General features: G+C 42.1%; 4 protein-coding genes and 1 pseudogene across 4 annotated transcripts; 4 read left to right on the top strand and 1 right to left on the bottom strand.

Annotated features, from left to right (window-relative positions):
• The first annotated feature begins 929 nt into the window (after nucleotides 1-929).
• On the top strand, nucleotides 930-2,922 carry LOC138939116 (uncharacterized). The gene is made up of 2 exons (XM_070306677.1): nucleotides 930-2,064; nucleotides 2,315-2,922. Exons 1-2 carry the CDS (start codon nucleotides 930-932, stop codon nucleotides 2,920-2,922), a joined length of 1,743 nt encoding a protein of 580 aa, XP_070162778.1.
• A 51-nt stretch (nucleotides 2,923-2,973) lies between these two features.
• On the top strand, nucleotides 2,974-3,405 carry LOC138939112 (uncharacterized). Its single transcript, XM_070306663.1, has one exon. It carries the CDS (start codon nucleotides 2,974-2,976, stop codon nucleotides 3,403-3,405), a length of 432 nt encoding a protein of 143 aa, XP_070162764.1.
• A 12-nt stretch (nucleotides 3,406-3,417) lies between these two features.
• Nucleotides 3,418-4,332, top strand: LOC138939104 (uncharacterized). The gene has a single exon (XM_070306650.1). The coding sequence runs from the start codon at nucleotides 3,418-3,420 to the stop codon at nucleotides 4,330-4,332; it is 915 nt and encodes a 304-aa protein (XP_070162751.1).
• Nucleotides 4,333-4,538: 206 nt separating this feature from the next.
• LOC138939097 (uncharacterized) lies at nucleotides 4,539-5,609 on the top strand. The gene has a single exon (XM_070306637.1). The coding sequence runs from the start codon at nucleotides 4,539-4,541 to the stop codon at nucleotides 5,607-5,609; it is 1,071 nt and encodes a 356-aa protein (XP_070162738.1).
• Nucleotides 5,610-6,681: 1,072 nt separating this feature from the next.
• Nucleotides 6,682-8,843, bottom strand: LOC138938258 (uncharacterized; annotated as a pseudogene).
• Between the last annotated feature and the right edge of the window lie 13,900 nt (nucleotides 8,844-22,743).

The following is a 22,743-nucleotide window of genomic DNA, read 5'->3' as shown; positions in this document are numbered from 1 at the left end:
AAGGTTGAAACAAGGAGGAATTTGGATCGTCCCCAATAGCACCGCATAGATGAGTACAAAATTAGAATTAAGTATAATCGCACTCCTGTCGGTAAATGTAGTCGCGTCCGTGTCGATAAATATAATTCGTCTTTCCGCCGATAAGTATAAGTGCGTTTATGTCGATAAGTACGATTCGCTCTCCTGTCAATAAATACAACCATTGATCCCTTTTTAAGGGGTACAAATTAATAGTTTAAGATTACTAACGCGCATCTTAAACCCCGGGTCAGCGCTTTTAGAACCAAAGGAGAACTGTTTGCAATTCAATCCTAGTAGTACAACCCAAATTAAAATATAACGCTATTACACGTTACAGTCTTTTTTGGCCATAAGGATCAGATTACCGGATTATTGCACAGACATGGCTGAATTACCCAAACTAATTAAACAAAGAGGCAGGGTTAAGTCAAAACTCACTGCTTTTGGAAGCTACCTCACTGCGACTGAAACGGATCCGCGTAACAGGGCGGAATTAACCAGCCGAATAGAGAAGGCTGAAGCGTTGTGGATTGAATTTGACACCATTCAAAATAAAATCGAGGATTTAGATGAATCGGAGGAACAATTAGCGCACAGAGCTAGCTTCGAGGATTCATATCACGGAATAATAAGTAAAGCGCGAAACATCGCAGCAGGAAACCAAGCGGCTCGAGCAATTAATGTGCAGCCCGGAATTCTGCCTGTCGATCCATTCACGGTAAGACCTAGCGTAAAATTGCCTAACATTGAGCTTCCTAAGTTTGACGGAAATTATGAGCGGTGGATACCGTTTCGCGATTTATTCGAGTCCCTTATCGCATCTAACGCAGTGTTGTCTCCAGTGCAGAAACTGCACTATCTTAGAAGCACTATCTTAAAAGTTAAGCGGTGAAGCCGCAAAGGTAATAATGGCTTTAGAAGTTACTAATGACAATTATGAAATAACATGGCGGTTGTTAAAGCAAAGATACGAAAACAAAAGGCTCATAGTTCAATATCTCATTCAAACTCTAATCGACATGCCGATTATCAATAAAGAGTCATATACTGATCTTAGAAATTTAACGGATTCTGTATCGCAATGCACACAATCATTAACCAAACTAGGCCAACCCGTAGGAAACTGGGGTACATTATTAATCCATATTATTTTGCCTAAGATCGATAAGGGATCTCGAAGGGAGTGGGAATTAAAAAGGTCTAGCATAGAAGAATTCCCTACTCTAACAGAATTTTTAGAATTTCTTATCAGTCGCAGTGCCTTTCTGGAATCAGTGAGTCGTGCCAATCGCAATCCTCAATTTTCCTCTGCGAGCAATGATAATCGAAGCAATAGTAGATTGCATAACCATGCAAGAAATACAGCTCAAGCATACGTTACTGCGAATGCGTTGTCTTGTTCAATATGTTCGGAGAATCATAAGACACACGAATGTAGTATGTTGCGTGGAATGTCACCAGCGGATAGAAATTCGGAAATTAAAAGGAAGCGTTTATGTATTAAGTGCCTTAAGGCATTTCACGGCAGAAATTGTAAGGCTCCCAGTTGTAAACAATATAAGGGTTATCATAATACGCTATTACATATTCCGAGTTCGGAAGATTCACAAATATCAAATGTTAAGGACATAAGGTCTAAGCAAGAAAGCAAGTCAATGTCCGCGGTTGCCAATCACGCGCAGGATCAGTCTTCTGTTGGTCTCATTTTAAGCTCACCCTCCGTAGCAGTTAATAATTGCAGCACGCAAAAATTACTTCAGGTGCTACTCTCCACAGCTGTTATATTGGTGCGCGATGATTACGGTGCCCTACGCGAATGTCGCGCCCTTCTTGACAGCGGGTCACAATCCAATTTCATTACTAAAAGGTGCAGTAAATTATTAGGTATAAAACCGGAAACTATCAACACTACTGTTTTAGGCATCAGTAGCTCAGCCATAAACGCAGCGCAGCAAATAACCACCACAATAAAATCGCGAACAAGCACTTTCCAGGGTAAACTGCCCTCCATGATCATCCGCAAAATCACTGAGCTTGCCAACTGTAAAATTAGATAAAGGAAATCTACAAATTCCTTATGATGTTCAGTTGGCTGATCCTCAGTATCATATCCCAGCGGAGATAGATATTTTATTAGGCGCGTCTATCTTTTGGGAGTTGCTACGTAGCCGCCAAATTCGGCCACCAGGACAAACGCTCATATTGCAGGAGACCCTACTTGGATGGATCATAGCTGGGCAAACCCAATCAAATGAAACTTCATTGATTTATAGAACGCATTGTGGTGTTTCAGCAAACTTGAAGCTTAGCAATCAATTAGAAAAATTTTCGAAAATGGAAGAAATAACTCACGAATCACAGTGTTCCAAGGAAGAAAACAAATGCGAAGCGCATTTTGTTTCCACCTTTAACAGAAATCATGAAGGACGCTTCATCGTGGAATTGCCGATTAAAGGCGATATACAACAGTTGGGTGAATCTTACCATATTGCAGAAAGGCGATTCAAAACTCTAGAGCGAAAATTAGAGAAACAGAACGATCTGAAGCGTCAATATCACAGTTTCATGCGCGAGTATTTGGATTTGAATCATATGCAAGAGGTATCATTTGACGAAAGGGATTACAAGCCTTCATACTACATACCGCATCATTCGGTCATAAAAGAAGACAGCATCACCACGAAGGTAAGAGTTGTCTTCGACGCATCTTGCAAAACCTCGGCGGGAAAATCTCTAAACGACATGCTCATGGTTGGGCCAACTCTACAAGATGATCTCTTCGATATTATACTACGCTTGCGACAGCATAAATACGCAATGTCAGCTGACGTCTCCAAAATGTACCGTCAAATTAATGTAGCTAAAAACCACCTCAATTTACAGCGCATACTCTGGCGATGACATCGGGATGAGCCTATCAGAAAATTCCAACTCAACACAGTTACCTATGGAATGGCAAGCTCCTCATTTTTAGCCATAAGATGCATGCAAGAAGTAGCCCGACAGATGAGCCAAGAATATCCCGAAGCTGCGGAAGTGATATCCAAAGACTTTTACGTCGACGATTTATTAACTGGAGCCGACACTGTGGATAATTTACTGCGAATTAAGCAAGATATTATAAGTATACTCACCAGCGCAAGATTCGAGCTCAGAAAATGGAGATCCAATGGCCCAGGTCTCGGCGATCACCTCAGCAATGAATCTATAGTCATGCTTGGTGAAGCGACCAAAATTTTGGGATTGTGGTGGAACACAGATATGGATACGTTTCATTATAAATTGAAGTTAGAAATACAACAAAAAATAACAAAGCGATGCATATTAGCCAATATTGCGCAGATTTACGACCCTCTAGGATGGCTGGGTCCAGTAATAGTCTAGGCAAAAATAATTATGCAGCGACTATGGCAGTCAAAATGTGACTGGGACGAAACCGTAAACAATGAGATGCGCGTTATGTGGACGCAATGGAGATCCCAAATCAACTGTATAGAATCAATCCATATTCCTCGTAAGGCATTAGGTGACAACACGATTAAAGTGGAATTACATGGGTTTTGCGACGCATCGGAGGACGCCTATGGTGCCTGTTTATACTTGCGCAGCATCTCATCCGATTTCAGATATACGGTTAATCTACTATGTGCCAAATCGCGCGTAGCGCCCATGAAGAAGATTTCATTACCCAAACTAGAGTTGTGTGGCGCCGTCCTATTGGCTAATCTAGGTGACAAGGCTATGAAAGCGCTGAGTATCCGTGTACAAAGAGCACATTATTGGAGCGACTCCACGATAGCTTTAGCATGGATCAACCATGAATCGAATAAATGGAATACCTTTGTTGCTAACAGAGTATCGGAGATACACCGCATCGCGAACCAAGTACAGTGGCATCACGTGAAATCGCAGGACAACCCAGCTGACCCATTATCAAGAGGAATTAATCCTGAAAAATTAGAATCGATGCAGATATGGTGGAAAGGGCCTGCATTTTTGCACCATAACACGGCAATGATGCCGTATGAATGTAAAAACGCAACGGAGGAGTTGCCGGAAGCTCGCGTATCGAAATCATTGGCATATCATGCAGTCAGTCAAGGTTCCGCCATTATTGAAAGATTCTCATCATTTACAAGACTAAAAAAAGCCATAGCATATTGTCTGCGTTTTAAGAACAATACATCAAAGGAAATGATAAAAACTAATGGACCTTTAACAGTCAACGAAATAAATAAAGCGACAACCGCGGTCATCAAGCAAGCGAATTCCCACAAGAATTATATAATCTTCGTAAGCAATCACAATTAGATTCGAAAAGTAAACTGCTAACCTTACATCCATTTTTAGACTCAGACGGTCTCATTCGCGTGGGGGGAAGGCTACACCGCGCGCCAATAGAATATGCTCAAAAGCACCCAATCATATTAGCGAGCAAGAGTCATCTCACGAATTTAATAATAAAAGACATTCACTACAAAAATTTGCACGCAGGGCCTCAAGCAATACTAGCAGCCATGCGCGAAAATTACTGGCCACTAAATGGTAGAAATACGATACGTCGTACCTTGAGAAATTGCATTGTTTGTTTTCGCACGAAACCCGTAACCGCAAGTCAATTAATGGGAAGTTTACCATCGATACGTGTAACACCTGCCAGGCCATTTCTTAACACTGGCGTAGATTACGCCGGCCCGTTTAGCGTAAAAATTTCGCGAAACAAAACCGGCAAAGCATATCTGTCATTGTTTGTATGTTTGGCCACAAAGGCAATACATCTCGAACTAGTATCGGATTTAAGTACTGCATCATTCCTTAACGCGATAAAACGATTTATTGCTCGCAGAGGAAAGTGTTCCACTCTGTACTCCGACAACGGCACCACCTTTACTGGAGCCAACAATCAATTGTCGGAACTGAAAAATCAGCTACTTAAAGAATCCACGCAAACCCAAATACGCGATTTCCTACTTGAACAGTTCATTGACTGGAAATTTATCCCTCCTTACGCACCGCACATGGGAGGAGTGTGGGAAGCCTCTGTGAAACTAGCAAAAAATCATATGCGAAAGGTAATAGGTACAACTATACTAACTTTCGAGGAATTATACACGGTCCTAACTCAAATAGAAGCATGTTTAAACTCAAGACCCCTTACACCTATTTCTAATGATCCTACCGATCTACAAGCGCTGACCTCCGGCCACTTTCTTATAGGCGAGGCACTTAACGCGACCCCGGAGTATGACATGAGTAAGGTTCCTACAAATCGTTTAACAAGACTTCATTTGCTTACTCAAATAAAGCAGAACTTCTGGACCCGATGGTCTAAAGAATATATAGCTCAGCTCCAGCAACTCGTTAAGTGGAAATTGTCAAAGAAAACGAATATTAAGGAAAGCACAATGGTGCTCATTAAAAATGAGAACACCCCCCCGATGTCATGGCCTTTGGGTAGAATAATAAATATACATCCCGGCCCGGACAATCTCACTAGAGTTGTCACGATACGAACAAGTAAAGGCATAACGAAGCGAGCGTTATCAAAAATATGTATCTTGCCAGTCGAAGAAAATGAGATATCTTAAACCAAATGCTAAACCAAAGACTGAGCGTTAGTTTCTAAGTTGCAATGTGTTATTATAGGTTTAAAACCAAAGAAGTTTTATTTACTATCTCTATTTATTCTCACATTGTTAGTCAAATAATTATAAGACTTGCGATCGTTTGTATGACAAGAACACCATAGGATTAAAATTAAATTTACATTAGATTTAAGACCAAATGTACAAGAATTATTATGCTTCCGCATTGTAAAAAATGTTATCTAACCTACCTATAAGATCTGCATTTAATGCATTATAATATTTACTTGTAAACCCCGTTTCCAAGGGGGGCAGGATGTTGGATTTCCCGCTCTCATTGCACCTGCGCTTAGCCCTATCACGCGAGGCTACCATATATTGTCCTCAAGTTAGCAGCAATGCGAGTTTTAATGTTGGTAACCCTGAAGGTGCCGGCCCCCGGCCATTCTCTCTCAATAAAGTGATCTCACAGTCGAAACCACGTGCGCTAGAATCTTTTATTCCTCACCTTCCGGAAATACGGCACAAGTCGTAACAACAAGCAACTTCCCGAAGAATAAACGTTCCATCACAGACGTGAAAGCTTCGGTAACGAACGCCGGTAACGAACGTTCTTTTGCACAAAAAAAAACAAAAGTGCCGAACCTGTGAAATCTCTGACAGAGAACTTCGAAGCTTTTTGCAGAAAGCATCTCGAACCTCCGGTACCCAACCGTATTGGATCTTTCATTATGTACTTAGAGACTGAAATGAGAGCACTCCCAGATCAGATAGTGACGAGGTTGATACGAAATTTTATGGAGTCATTGATGAAGGCACAGGATGATGCATATGGCAAATAGGAAAACAACAGTACTCTACTCAAATGAATTGAAAAGAAAGAAATTCTATTTATATCGCTTTTGTTTTATTTTCAATCGTAATTTTTGTTGCCAATGATGAAATTCTTTTTAATGTGCAGGTTTTCGCTACAAAATAATTTAATTTAATTATTTTATATTTTTAATTTTTTGTTTTCAAATAATTTTTGTTTAATAGCCAAAAACACATGTTTAGATTTTATATCTACCGCTTTTTTAGTTTCTTTCTAGAGTAGCACTCTATTAGATTTTTTTAAGGAACCTCAGGCTGTGGATATGCGTAATGAGATTACACTTATAAGATAGTTGTGATAAACTGCGTTAATTAATATAAAATTTTAATAAATATATGTTTGGATATATATTCGATTCTCGTTTTATTTATTATACTTCCCATTGCCAGGGTACAGCTCCTTCGTTCATAAAATATTCAGCAAATTTGTCTCGGATCTCACCTGCTCATCTTGAATGGTTGTTTGGACCGGCAGCTTGATAATGTTGAATTGCATTTGTTAGTGGTATGTTATCTTGCCACACATTTGTCACCTCTGTACCGTGACGATTCGTACAATTAGCAAAGTTGGCGTCACAATAATGATCCCTCGTCATCATGAAATTGTGAAGACAAATGGTAGCTTGTACAATTGCTTCGGTCGTAGCCAGCGAAGTGTTCATGGGCTTATGGTAAATTCTCCACCGTGCTGCCATGATACCAAAAGCATTTTCAACAACTCTTCGTGCTCTGGACAATCTGTAGTTGAATATTCGCTTTTCTGGAGTTATATTCCGCCCTGGGTATGGCCTCATAGTGAATGAGTTCAGCTAAAACGCTTCGTCTGCCACTGTAACGAATGGAAGTGGGTGGGTGTGCGCTGGATCAATAAGTGATGGAGGAGGCAGGTCCATTAGACCTTCACTGAATCGACGACCGATTTCAGAGTTTTTAAAAATACCCCCGTCACTGTGACGACCTTGAGCTCCTATATCCATCATCAGGAATTTATAATTGCTTGATACTAAAGCCATTAGCACGATACTGTGTTGTCCTTTGTAGTTATAAAACGATGATCCCGAATTCACTGGAGCCTACAATATAAAAATATAAAGCTTATAATTTTTTTAAAAATATTTGTAAATGCTTTAACGCCTTTTACGAAAACGAAGTTTCTGATATGAAGATGCAAGGGAATTACTTCGAATACTGTTCGAAGGTAGTGCTTCGACACCAATAGTAGCTATATTGTCTATGATAAAAATAATTTACCGTGATTACAACATGCTTTCCGTCCAATGCACCAACACAGTGTGGAAAGTTCCAACGTAGTGCGAATTCATTGTGAACTTGTAACCAATTTTTCTGAGAAAGCGTAAAAAATTCTTGCTGCATGCTACCCCATATCGCTATACATGTCTCTCGAATTATTTGAGATGTAGTAGATATCCCAACCTTGAAGGCCAAGGACATGGACTTGAGGGAATCTCCAGTAGCCAAATATCTGAAAAATTCCAGAGTAGTTCTCGTATTCATTTTATTAATGGGTAAACCCTTTTACAAATTATGGGTCTGTTTTTTATAGCTGAACTGACTGCACTAGTTCAGAGTTTATCTTTTTTTCTCCATATAGAAAGGAGAAAGATAAACTCTGAACTAGTGCAGCCAATTCAGCTATAAAGAACAGACTATGTATCAGCAACATTTTTATTTGCAAATATCATTAATAATTATACTAATAATAAAGGAACTCAGGCATTCATAACTGAAAAGCTAACATAAGTATTTCATAACTTACCGAACTGTCATCGATAATCGAGCTTCTGCACATATTGGCTCCCGACAATTTGTTGTTTGTCGCGTAAGCTTTGATCTAACCAAAGAAAGAATCTCTTCAAATGTTTGTGGTGTCATCCTCATGAAATTGAAGTAGGTTTCATGATCAAATAAGCGCAGCTCCTGTATTAAATGTTCCCATGACTTTTTCTACTTTGAAGAATGGGACGCATCCAGAATCTGCGAAATCTTCTGTTTTTCCTTTCGGCAAGTTTTATTTGGTGGTAGAACAGCATCATGTCCATAATCTTCTTTCGCCAATTCTGTCGGTGGGCTTCCATAATTCTACAAATACAAACCCAACAAATGACATAAAAATAAAAATAAACAACAGATTGACTTGTCAGTGATATAATTAGTAATGGAGAAAAAAGTAACTTTAAAAATTTTGATAATAACATAATTTCATACATACATACTATACTCACTCTGTTTCAATCGTATGTCTCCGATATTTAATACACTGTTTTAGGTCATATACTGTTTTACAGAAAACAGATAATCAGATTTGTACTATATTTTAATTTAAAGGTTATGTTCACATTTATTGCAACCAATAACCTGGCGAACTAGTACATTCTGCGCATGCGTTGATTTGCCGCGACGCGTTCAGTGTGAATAACAAAAAACGCCATGTCTTGAACTGCCGTCGCGTCGCGTCGTGACGCGACGCGAGACGCGCTCAGTGGGAACGAGCCCTTAGCGTTCGGACAAAAGAATACTCTCTAAGGTTGATAACGCCTTTTTTAAAAATCTTGGTACAGCGCCAAGTAAATTTCGTGTCCTGTGCACATATTCAGTTTCATATAAAACTTATTTTTCAATGAAACTGACAAACTACCATCCGTATTCTGGCTCTTACAAGCCCGCGATTATTTGAAATTTATAATTTTTTGACACCATGTACATTTAAGAAATATCTCTCGCCCATCTTTTCACTTCATAATACACATACATGGCATATATATTGTGTGTATGTGTATATTTTTTTAATATTAATGTTAGAAAATTACGCTTAATTCATTAAACTTATTTTGTTAATAACTTTTTAATAAACAACGAGCGGCGGCTAAAACTTTTTGAAAGTTACTCAGGAGCATGTCCTTGACAACGTATGTCAAGGTCAAGGTCATTGGGGCTGGGTCCCTATTTGTCAATATTTACCTGGAATTACTCAGAAAAACCTCCCCTACTACATATTTAAGTAGCGATTAAATCGGAGATGTGTTACCTTTTATACAATTTTACCAACAAAAGTTTTAAAGATTTTAAATGTACTTCACAATAGCATATCTGGATTTTTCAAAAATAATATTTTTCAAAATACTTCCACCACTCATTATTTTTTTAAATATTTTAAAAAAATTTTCAAATTGTATTAAAACTTATGTTGTGCCAAATTCAACCATATATGATAAAGTTATGTTGCGGGAATTAATTCTTGAGAAATAAATAAAGACACACGCTACCTATACTAATCTTATTGGCTCGCTATTTTATGAAGACTTATATCTTTTTTCTTTTCTTTGTAAGATCTCGCAACACATGATAACGATGCTGAATATTAATAATAATATTTGTAGCCCAGTTACGTAAATAATCTTTCTATACTACATATATTATATCATAATAATATAAAAACCGGAATAAGAATCTTTGAATATTTGAATAATATTAAAAATTATAATTTTAAAAAGTTATGGTTATAAAATAATATTTTGCAAATTAAATTTCAATTCAAGATATAGAACCATAATAATATTCGAAAAATGTTTAAATGTTTAATAAAAATTTTCCATCAACAAAAATTAAATTAATTTTAAAATTTGTTGAATACTGGGATGAATCGAGAAAAATATTTTACTCGGTAATTGACACAATATAAATGTATTTATTTAACGCACGATACAAATAAAATATTCTGATTGCAAAAAGAAAAATAATTTATGTGCTGCATATGCTAGCAAAGAACGATATCTGATAGGGAGGGGAAAGCCACGAACGTGGCACGAAACAGTCACATGATAGAGAAGTGCACGCATACAGCATATTGTAGCGCTATAATTCAAGTTCATATTTAATAAAATTAAATTTAATTAATAATCAAAATATTATTTATTCTATGTAATTGTTACAATTCAAAAATAACGGTTCACCTTTCCCGTACGCCGCGGATCAGGCTCGCCGGTGCCAGGATTCGGGAGAAGGGGGAAACTCGAATTCACTCTTCCTCGGTATAAGCGGTTTAACAATTAATTTATTCAAACAGGCATTAGAGATTGCACACTAAAAGCTATAATTATTTACAATAAGACATGTAAAAACGGAGCGTACAGATATCTACGCGAGAGGCTCTACGTGTGAGTTAGTGCGCGTAAAGCTTGGGAAGCAAGTGCGGCTTATGCGGATGTGCTCAGTAGTCGCTTGCAAGCAATCATCGTTATGCCAAGACGGATAGAATAAATATTAACTCTACGGGGTGTCGCGTAGCCCTTAGTGTGGTTTCAACCGCTTGGTCGCCTTATCCTTAGAAGGACGGGGCGTCGGCACTTTCTGCGGCTTATCCTTAGAAGAACTAGCACGCTGGTGTAGTCTAAAGGCCGCGTATAAAGGTGGAGTTAGCGCAACGCGGGTGGTTATCCTAATATGGTTAATTAATTCTACGAGTACGGAGTCGGTCGTGGTATGTGTACAAAGTAATCTTACGGTCTAGCGAGTCGCGGTATATATACAAGCGGTCTTACAAACTATCAGGTCGCGGTATGGATACAAAACGGTACTAGGGTATATCTAGACGTGGAGACCAAAGCGGTCTTACGGTACAAACAGTCTTACAGTCTAGCAGATCGCGATATGTACAGAGCAGTTTTACGATCTAGTCTTGACGCGATATACGCGGAACGGTCTTATGGTCTAACTGGACGCGATATTTACAAAACGGTCTTACGACCTAGTCTGATCTGGTCGCAATATACGCGGAACGGTCTTACGGTCTAATCTGGGCGCAGTATTTACAAAACGATCTTACGATCTAGTCTGGTTTGGTCGCAATATACGCGGAACGGTCTTACTATCTAAGGATGCGCCGTCCCAGCAAACGGTAGCCCGGCATAACCACGGGTAGCCCGTGACTTGGTGTAACACGAGAGGTAGTTTCGGATCTGGAATTAATGAGAAGACTCAGAATCGGGAACTGATAACGCTACGCTTGCCGGACCGCCTTATATACCAGCGGCCAGCCTCCCACTCACGCGAGTCGGCGCGTGGTGGAGCTGCCCCGCGGTGAAGCTGCGACACGGGTGTGGGAGCTTAGGAACGCCATAGGCGCCGAGCCTTGAAAAGCGCGCGGTGGATCGGCCCACTAGGCCGCTAGTAACGGTATCGTTACACAATAATAATATTGTTCAAAAAAATGTTCAAAACAAAAATATTCTTTGCACGTACAACGTATAAAAGCCATTTTATTACAAATACTGCATCTTGGTAAATTTTTTATTTTAATAATAAAAATTAATTGGATTATCAAATTTTTCAGGCCGCATTGATAAATATCCACTTTTGTATCAATTATATAAATAAATACATATTCAATACATTTTGAAGTCTTGAGAGTTCGCGATTATTTAAATTTGGTATATCACTTGAGAGCCTTAATTTCTTAAATTGTTAGTTCACGCCGGCTGAAAGATGGATAAATTATTATTATTAATATTCAGCATTGTTATTGTATGACCTTATGAAGAAAAGAAAAAAAAGATAAGTGACCATGAAACAGCAAGCAAGTTAGATGAATATAGATAGCATGTCTTTATTTTATTTCTTAAAAATTAATTTCCGCAACATAATTTTATTATACATTATTGAATTTGGCACAACATAAGCTTTAATATAATTTGAAGATTTTTTAAAATGTTAAAAAGAATAAGTGGTAAAGATATTTTAAAAAATTTTATCATTTTTGAAAAATCCAGATACGCCATTGTAAAGTATATTTGAAACCATAAAACTTTTGTTTAAAGATTTTTTTTTATATTTCTTTTCGTTTCGATGATATTCGTTTTGAAATGTAAAAATCAATTTTTTTTTAAAGAATTGTTTTCATCCCTAAAACTGTTTTTTAGCACTAACAAAAAATTATTTTGTTATTAGGATTTATTACTTTGATAATTATGCAAAGTTTCAGATTTTTTCGCGTTGGCGAATGTCCCTTGTTAGTATATGCAATATACGAGTATAAGGGTGTTAAGGAGGAAAGGTTAATATTCTGGGAGGTGATTGTATCGGTCATTTTAAACAAAAATGTTCATATGAATATATAGTATGTCCTATTCTCCACGGTTTCCGAGATAAAGCGACGAAAATCATATGACAGGACAAAATTATCTAGAATTTCTGCTAAATGAATTACCAGAACAATTAGAAGACGTTCCTTTGGTTACATTGCGTGTTATGTACTTTCAGCATAACGGAGCTCCTCTTCATCATACCCGATTTGTGATGCAACACCTCAACACCACTTTCCCTAATCGGTGGATTGGTCGTGGCAGTGCCATTAATTGGCCACCAAGATCTCCAGACCTAATCCCGTTGGATTTTTGCTCAAGAAGTTGGATGAAGATTGAAGTGTACAGAAGAAAAGTGAATACACAAGATGTACATTCAAGTCGCTCTATTTCGGAAACCGTGGAGAATAGGACATATATTCATATGAACATTTTTGCTTAAAATGACCGATACGATCATCTCCAAAAATATTGGCCTTTCCACCTGGAACACCTTGTATATATTTATGTATATTGTACATTCCATGCAGAGATGTTCAAAATCTGTATTGATTGTTACATATGTACTAGTTACAAATGTAACGAATAACTAAATTTTCATCGTTACTTCGTTACACATATAGCGAGATGCCAATGTTATTCGATACATTTATAAAGAGCAATGAATTTTTTTTCGTAATTTTCGTAATTTTTACTTGTTAAAAAAATATCGACTAATGAAATTTATTTTGTTATCCGTTTTTGTATGGAACAAAATCGAATCGGATTTCAAAGCGTGATATACGTCATGGCGGTAACTATTCATGTGATTTCCTGCCGATGACTTCCTTTCAACATCTGATAGATATGTTTCATAACATTACAGACAACTGCATCATATATATTTAAATTCCTATTGCAATGACATTGAGAAATCAGAGATAGTATTATAAGATTACAGGAAAAAAAGATATATAACATTTTCATCCAAGAAAAATTTGTGTCTATTATCATAAAATATTACATTGTTTTAATTGGCGTATTAAATACAACCGATGTTTACACACTAAAAATATAGCTCTATTTTATAATAGGTACATGCCAAATAATGGTTGCTTGTAGTGACTAATTAAACAATAACAAAAAAATGATAATAACCTAACAAATCAATAAATCAATCATTTAATCAAAGAACTATTGTAGATAGATGAATCAACACTAATTTTATACATTTATTTTTTCTGAGAAAGGATCATATAAATTAAGACTGCAGATTAAATTTACATATAAAATCTCAACTTCATAATAACTGCATATAATTTGTGTTCAATAAAGATAAGCTTATCGAAACAGACATAAAATACATATTATATCTATCTCAGATCTTAGTAGAGGACAGACGTGTTTTTTTGTTTTAACTGGCTGATTTTTAAACGTATACTTTCGAAATTCTATCCGATTTGTAGTTTTGTTTTATTATGTAATTCTTACCCGTTCTTATACGAAATGGACGGAAGGAAAACATGCAAGGGCTATGGCAGTGTAGTGGTCAAGCCTATTGTGTGCAAGGGTTGCAAATGTTGCATTCCATCTGGGTTGCGTATCCCGGACCGATCATCCACATATAAACGGACAAGTTTTGAATTGCAAAAACTCGGAAGTTAATCCCGCCCTTGTTAACGCAAGTAACGAAATGATGCGCTCTGAATTTAATACATTTCGTGATGAAATAAGAGAGATGTATCGAGCTGATATGCTTAAAATCATTGAGGATATTCAGGGCCTATCAAAATGGATCGATCACCTTGAAAAGCTGATTGTGGGATCTCAACCGACTTCCTCTTTGCCATTAAAAGTGGACATTATCGAAGAACTGGAGGAGAGAAAGAAAAGAGCATCAAATTTGATTTATTTAACCTTGACGAACCTCCAAGTCATGACTGCTCTGACGTTAATCTTTTCAGGGATATCATTGGGGCAATTCACCCGGATAATGTTCCTAATGTGAAGATTCTGCGACTGGGAACAAAAATTCAAGGTCGCTCTCAGCCATTGCGAGTCTCTCTATCCAGCGAGCGGGATGCACTTGAGATCTTGCGGCATAAATCGCGCTACTCTGGTCCAGTCAAGATTTATCAAGACCAAACACTTAAACAGATGACGTACTTGAAGGATCTGCAATCTCAGCTAAAAGTGTTAAATGATGCAGGCAAGATTAACAAAAGGATTCAATATAAAAATGCCGAGAATTGTCAACATCGGTCGCAATTCACCGTCAAGAAACGGGGCCATTCCCCTCTAGTGTATTATCAAAATGTTCGCGGTTAAAAAACAAAATTATGTGACTTGCGATGCGCTTTGTCCTCCGTTTCTGATAAGTTCGATATAATGTTTTAGTTGAGACATGGCTAAACGATGGCATGTCTAATGCGGAACTAGGCTTTAATAATTTTAATGTATTCCGCGTAGACAGATGTTCTATTAGTAGCAATTTTTTTCATGAAGGTGGAGTGTTGATTGCGGTTCGAAATCATTTATTTAGTCGTCTTTTAAAAATGACAGTTGAATGCGTTAGCAACTTTTTATTGACATTCGGCTTGATCATAAATACTTAATTGTTGGCACTGTTTACTTGCCACCCGCCTCAAGTCCCTTTGTTTATGAATCACACTGCCTCTCAGTCGAAGAGATGATGGCAATGTCACCAAATGCTGATGTATTGATTGTCAGTGATTATAATCTGCCGCACATTGCCTGGCATAATAATAATGGTTACCTGATGTATGATTCAGCTCGATTTTGTCACGTGGCTGATCAGGCTAATATTCTTATGCATTTTTTTAATGAGTTTGTAACGATACCGTTACCAGCCTCGCGGGCCGACCAGCCGCCCGCAATTTTGAGGCTCGGCGCCTATGGCGCCCCTAAACTTCCACACCCGTGTCGCGGCCCCACCGTGGGGCCGCCCCACCACGCGCTCCCACCACGCGCCGACTCGCGTGAGTGGGAGGCCGGCCGCCGGTATATAAGGCGCTCCGGCAAACGTAGCGTTACCAGTTCCCGATCCCGAGTCCTACCTCGTACAACTCCAGATCCGAAACCTATACCGCGTTACACCAGGCTACGGGCTACCCGTAGTTACGCCGGGTTACCCGGTTGCTGGGACGGCGCACCCTAATACCTAGCGTTACACCAGGTCACGGGCTACCCGTGGTTATGCCGGGCTTCCCGGTTACTGGGACGGCGCATCCTACCCCGCGTTAAACCAGGTCACGGGCTACCCGTGGTTATGCCGGGCTTCCCGGTTGCTGGGACGGCGCATCCTACCCCGCGTTAAACCAGGTCACGGGCTACCCGTGGTTATGCCGGACTTCCCGGTTGCTGGGACGGCGCACCCTACTAGTCGATAAGTTTGCACCGCGTTATACCGTAAGACCGTTTGCATATATACCGTGACCCGTTTGTATCGTAAGACCGCTTTGATCTCCGCGTTCTAGTAGCTTCTCGTATCGCTTTGTAAATACACCGCGACCTGTTCGTATTATAAGACCGCATTGTACATACCGCGACTCTTAACTAGAGAATTAAATAGATTTTAGGACTCCCGCCAGTGTCGCGCCGTTTCTATCTTCACCCCCGGCCCTCAAACTACTACGGGAGCTTCAGTCCTTTTAAGGATAGAACACCGAGAACGCCGACGCCCCGTCCTTTTAAGGATAAGGCAGTCAGGCAGTTGGAATTACATTGAGGGCCCCGCGACACCCCGTAGTGTTTAAGATCTGTACTGTCCCAATAACTATAATCGTAGGTTAATTGCATGCAAACCCCGCGACTGCGGAACACGGCCGTTTGAGCCACGCTCGCTTCCCGGGCTCCACGCGCACAACTGTATACACGCACCGTTCCCGCATGTTGCTTCGCGCTTAGCTTTAAGTATTAAATATCGTTTGTAATAACCGCATGAATAAACAGATTCGTTTAAACCGATTACCCGAAGGTAAAGTAAGTTGGAGTTTCCCCCTTCTCCCGAATCCTGGCACCGGCGAGCCTTGATCCGCGGCGTACGGGAAAGGTGAACCGTTACATGGCGCCCGAACAGGGACCTGACTAGTCTAGTGGAGACTCCAGCTCGCTCAGCCTACCTAGATGCCCGCGTGGGTAAATAAATTAAAGAAAGACGCGGTAATTAAGTTACTGACCTCGCACGGACTCGAAACCGTAGGCACCCTTGACGAGCTCCGCCGACAGCTCCGACATTTTGTAACCGATAACCCCACTCTTTTCGCGTCCCGCCCCACGACCCCCGAAGACGCGAAGATGCCGCCACTAATAAACGAAGGCACGACCGCCGGCACGACCGGAGCAACCACCATCGACCCGGCCAAGTCCATGAACCAAATCCGGAAGTGGGGGTGCCACTTCGACGGGAAGGACCCCTTAGCGTTCCTGGAACGCGTCGACGAGCTGAAACGAGGATACGGCTACGACGACGAGCAATTGCTCTTGGGGCTACCCGAACTCCTACGCGGCGAACCACTAATGTGGTACCGCAATTGCCGCAATAGCTGGACCCTGTGGGCCGAGTTTTGTCGGGACTTCCGTGCCCAGTATATGCCCAGCGAGTACTCATACCAACTAAGGAGTACGATCCAAGGGCGGAAGCAGCAACCACGTGAGGCGTTCCAGCAATTCGCCACTGAGGTGATGACCCTCATGCGACGCGCAGGCGGTTACACGCCCCAAGACCAGCTCGAACAGCTGTACGCCAACATGCGCCCGGAATATCGCCTCTACATCCGAAGAGACGAGATCGCCAGTACCAGCGCGCTCAGCGCGCGGGTCACCGATATCGAGGTGATCGAGAACCTGCGCCGGCAGGAAGAGCGTAAGGCTCCCGGACCAACGGTAGCAGCCGCCGCTTACAGCCGAGATGACTGCTGCTGGAGGTGCAAGCAGCGAGGGCACACTCGGCAGGATTGCCGCCGGCCGCCGAGAAAGTTTTGCTCCCGGTGCGGGAAAGACGGGGTCCTGACTCGAGATTGTCACCCCTCGGCGGGAAACGGACCGCGGGCCGGAACTGTCGCGGCCAGTACCCAGCCCGAATCCGAGTAGAATTTACTCCAAGACCGCACATACAAGTCCGTGTCGTCCGCCGAACAATACGGGCCCTGCTCGATTCCGGTTCGGAGGTTTCGTTTGTCAGCACCGAAACCGTCGACCGCCTAAAGATCCGCACACGTCGTCCAGACACCGTGGCTAAACACGTTAACTTAGCAGATGGGTCGCGGATCCTCATCACCAGAGTTCTCACCCTCCCCATCACCGTCCAGGGGGAGACTATCCGGCACCAGTTCTCCGTTCTGCCGAACCTAAGTAGCCCCATGCTAATAGGTATAGACTTATGGGCTAAGTTGCGGATTACGCTGCCACCGCCGCCACCGCCAATAGAACCGACTGGCCACCTGACCACCCTGGGAGTCGTAACCGTCGGCAGCACCGCAGGGAGATCCGAGGAGGCCGAACGCCGGGAGAGATTTCTAGCGATCGAACTACCGAAGTTTGAGAAGGTTCGAGGGCCAACCGATCGGGTACAACACCACATCCGATTAAAGCCCGGACCCGCCATCAAACAGCGGTATCGCCCACGTAATCCGGCGATGCAGGCCATTATTGACCAAGAGGTACGAACGATGGAGAAGGAGGGAATCATCGAGCCCTCAACTAGCGCCTGGAGCTCTCCAATCGTCCTGGTCAGAAAGAAGGAAGGGGCCTACCGATTTTGCGTCGACTATCGGAAACTAAACACAGCATCCGAAAAAGACGCCTATCCGCTGCCACACATCACGGCCACACTAGATAAGTTGCGTGGAGCGAAATACCTGTCCACGCTCGATCTGAAAAGCGGATATTGGCAGGTGCCTCTCACACCGCAAAGCCGGCCGGCGACCGCATTTACCGTGCCCGGCCGTGGCCTGATGCAGTTCAGGGTGATGCCCTTTGGCCTACACTCGGCACCCGCGACCTTCCAGAGATTACTCGACTCGATACTCGGCCCGGAACTAGAACCGCACGTCCTGGTATACCTCGACGATATTATCATCGCTAGCCGTACGTTCGAGGACCACCTACGGCATCTATCCGAGGTCTTCCGCCGCTTACGCCAGGCACGGCTCCGCCTCAATCCGGACAAGTGCCACTTCTGCCGGACGAGCCTCCGTTACCTCGGGCACGTCATCGACCGACGGGGTATCCGAACCGACCCCGAGAAAGTGAGCGCCGTTGCAAATTGGCCAGCACCAACCACTGTAAGAAAGGTATGCCAGTTCCTGGGAGTGGCCTCGTGGTACAGGCGCTTCATCGCCGACTTTTCAACCCTCGCCGCGCCTCTAACCCGGTTGACGCAGAAGAAAGTAAAGTGGACGTGGACGGACCACGAGGAAGCCGCATTTCGAGGGTTGAAGAAAGCCCTGACCACCGCTCCGGTCCTAGCCTGTCCAGGCTTCACAAGGCCATTCGTCCTCCAAACCGACGCCAGCGCACACGGTCTGGGAGCCGTCTTGACCCAGCACCTGGACGAGGGAGAGCGAGTCATCGCCTACGCCAGCCGAACCCTCAACGCCGCGGAGCGTAACTACAGCGCCACCGAGTTGGAGTGTCTGGCAGTCGTTTGGGGCATCCGGCGGATGCGCGAGTACCTAGAAGGGTACCGCTTTACGGTCTTGACCGACCACCAGGCCCTTCGCTGGCTCCAGCGGATTGAAGAACCTACAGGCCGTCTGGGGCGATGGATATTCGAACTCCAACAACATGATTTCGATATCCAATACAGCCGAGGGGCTCTTAACCGAGTGGCCGATGCCCTGTCTCGGACACCGGAGGCCAGCGCCGTTACACGACAACCGACGTGCCGCTAGTACCGCCGCATGCTCGCCGACGTGAAGGCAAGGCCGGCCGACCTGCCTGACTACGACATCCGGAACGGCCAACTCTACCGGCACATCCTGCATGACCTGGACTTTGGGGAAACACCAACCGAAGACCAGTGGAAGCAGTGCGTCCCCACCGAACAGCGTCAATCCGTGCTCGGCCGGCTGCACGACGATCCGGCAGCCGGGCACCTGGGCGCCGCGAAAACCATCGCTCGCGTCGCGCCGTTGTATTACTGGCCCGGTATGTTCAGGGACATTACCTGTTACGTCCGGAAATGCCCGACGTGCAGGGCGCACAAAGCATCGCAGCAGCGACCAGCCGGGACTCTACGCGCAACCGCCTGCACCAACCCCTGGCAGCAAGCCGCTGTCGACGTGGTCGGGCCACTACCCAGGTCCACGAAGGGGCACACCTGGCTGCTGACGATCCAGGACCGCTTCAGCAAGTGGATTGAGATGGTTCCCCTGCGCCGAGCCACCGCCGAAAACCTAGCCCGCGCCGTGACCCACCATTTAATTTATCGACACGGATGTCCGGCAACACTCATCTCCGATAACGGAACCCAGTTCACGTCCCAGCGGTTCAAAACCCTCCTCGCCGCCTTCGGGATTGCGCACCGGAAGTCGCCAGTATACGCGCCCCAGTGCAACCCGGTGGAACGCGCAAACCGCACGATCAAGACTATGATCGCCCAGTACGTGGGGAAGCGGCATAAGACCTGGAACGAGCAGATCGCCGCGTTACAATTCGCGATAAATACCGCGAAACACGAGGCCACCGGATATACACCGGCATATATTTTGCACGGCCGAGAACTGGCTCGACCCCACCCAGAGGACCGGAGACCGCCGGCCCCAGCTCCGAGCCCGGACCTACATCACAAAAGGCTCGAGGAGGCCTTCGAGGTGGTCCGCATCCACCTGGCTCGCGCGTTCCAACGACAGGAACGCCATTACAATCTACGGCGGCGCGACTGGCGTCCGCAGATAGGCGAGCGGGTATGGAAGAGAGATCGGCCCTTCTCCAATAAGAGCGGCGCATTCAACGCCAAGCTGGCGCCCAGATACATCGGGCCCCTGGAAGTCCGAAAGGTCGTATCACCGGTCGTGGTGGACCTCCGCGACGCCCGAGGAAAGTGGCACCGGCACGTCCATGTGCAAGACTTGAAGCCAGCCCCGGACACCGACAACGAAAACCAGGAACCAGAGGACTTAGCAAATTTAGATATTACTATTGGGGACGTTCTTGGCTGTATCAAGGCTACACAGTTAGATTCTTGTCCAGGGACTGATGGAATCTCCCCAGTATTTCTTAAATCATGTAACTACATTATGTCAAGAATACTATGGCTGATAAGTCTTTGTCATGCGGTATCTTTCCCGAGCTTTCGAAGTTATCTATAGTTACTCCTATTTTAAATGTGACGATAAAACCTTAGTATTAAACTATAGACTGATTAACAAACAAAACGTTATCCCAAAGATGTTTGAGAACATTATAGCAAAGAAACTTGCGTCATTGTTTAAGAATGTCATAATTAACAAACAACATGGTTTTATGACAGAAAAATCAGCATCAATTAATCTCTTGTTATATCATGATTTCATAAACTCAGCTATTAAGAAGAGACTATTTATACCGACTTTAAAAAGGTTTTTGACAGCGTTGACTATATTTTATTTATATGTAAATTGCGAGCGTTTGGTATCGATGGGTTTGTGTTGAAGATTACGAGTTTTATTACTAATAGATCACAAATTGTTAAATTTAAAGGTCACTATTCTAAAGTTATAAGTGCTACCTCGGGAGTTTCTCAAGATTCGCACTTAGGCCCGCTTCTATTTATTTATTAATGATATTGCAGATATATTAATGATATTGCAGATGAACATATTTATTAATGATATTGTAGATACATTGAAATACTGTAAATTTTTATCATATGCTGACGATTTGAAAATATTTTGTCGGGTTGATAATTCTGATGATGCAGATCTTCTGCAAAGTGATCTTTTCCAATTAGAGTTTTGTAGCAAGACTAATAACTTGTAATTCAACTTATCTAAATTTCACGTAATGCATTTCAATAGAAAAAAAATATATATAGTTATGATTATTTCTTGAATGGTGCCCGTCTCTCGACTGCTAATTCCATTTGTGATCTTGGCGTTATCTTTTGCTCAAATTTATCCTTTGAAAAACATATTCAATTTATCATAAGTTGCGCATTTAAAAAACTTGAATTTATTATACGGTCATGTAAATACTTTGTAAATATTAATACTCTAAAACTATTATATTGCTCTCTAGTTAGGTCTCATTTGGAATATGCTGCTATTGTTTGGTCTCTTTATCAGAGCAAGTTTTGCACCATGATTGAAAGGATCCAGCATTGCTTTCTCCGTAGAGTCAGTTTTTTTACGGGTAATCCAATGTGCTACTCCGACTATTTTTATGATTTCTTGTTAAGCAATCTTAAGTTTTTAACATTGTAAAGTAGAAGAATCTTTTTTAATTAACTATTTCTTTTTAAACTGATTAGCGGGCGGATTTCTTGCCCTGAATTACTTGATCGCATAAGGTTGCGTGTTCCAGGTAGGACTCTCAGACGTAACTTTTCACAAAGAACCGCATCGTATCTCCTATGGTAGATTTAAACTCTTGAATCGGATATATTTATCTGCGAATGCTTTTTCTGATCGATTGGATTTTCTCCAGACTTTTATCAACTCTTCCAAACGTTCATTAGTCATTTGCTTGCACTAATTGCACTTGCTTGAAACTGCTTGTTATCATGTCTTTAATGTCTTTTACTAATGTATATTACTGATGTATACTAGAGGGATCTTCCCGTTTAAATAAATAAATAAATAAAATAAATAAATTATTATCATGTTTTTAAAGATTATATTAATGGAATGATAAGTTGATGATATTAATAATCTCGTAAAAGTCGCAATAACTCGACCATATAGATAAAACATTAAACATGACGATAATTCAACCAGATAGATTAGAGAAAGTGGCGATAACTCGACCAGATGGATTAGTGAAAATGGCGATAACTCCAATACAAAAAGATAATCTCATTTATATGTATACTCGTTACTAACCGTCACTTTATCAAGGATTCGCAATATTTGAAGCTTTCACGACGGCTGCTTTTATCAATACCCTTGGCTCTCCCGATAAGCGATTCTATTTTGGTAAGTTCATCATTGCTACAAAATTAAACAAACGTTCGACAGATGCAAATG

This window comes from Polyergus mexicanus, unplaced genomic scaffold (assembly GCF_030449975.1).
Source record: "Polyergus mexicanus isolate NDT 795.1 unplaced genomic scaffold, iyPolMexi1.0 SCAF_1, whole genome shotgun sequence".
NCBI classification, from domain to species: Eukaryota; Metazoa; Arthropoda; class Insecta; order Hymenoptera; family Formicidae; genus Polyergus; species Polyergus mexicanus.
The sequence above is the reverse complement of the archived record's forward strand: the minus strand, read 5'-3'. Positions and strand labels throughout refer to the sequence as shown.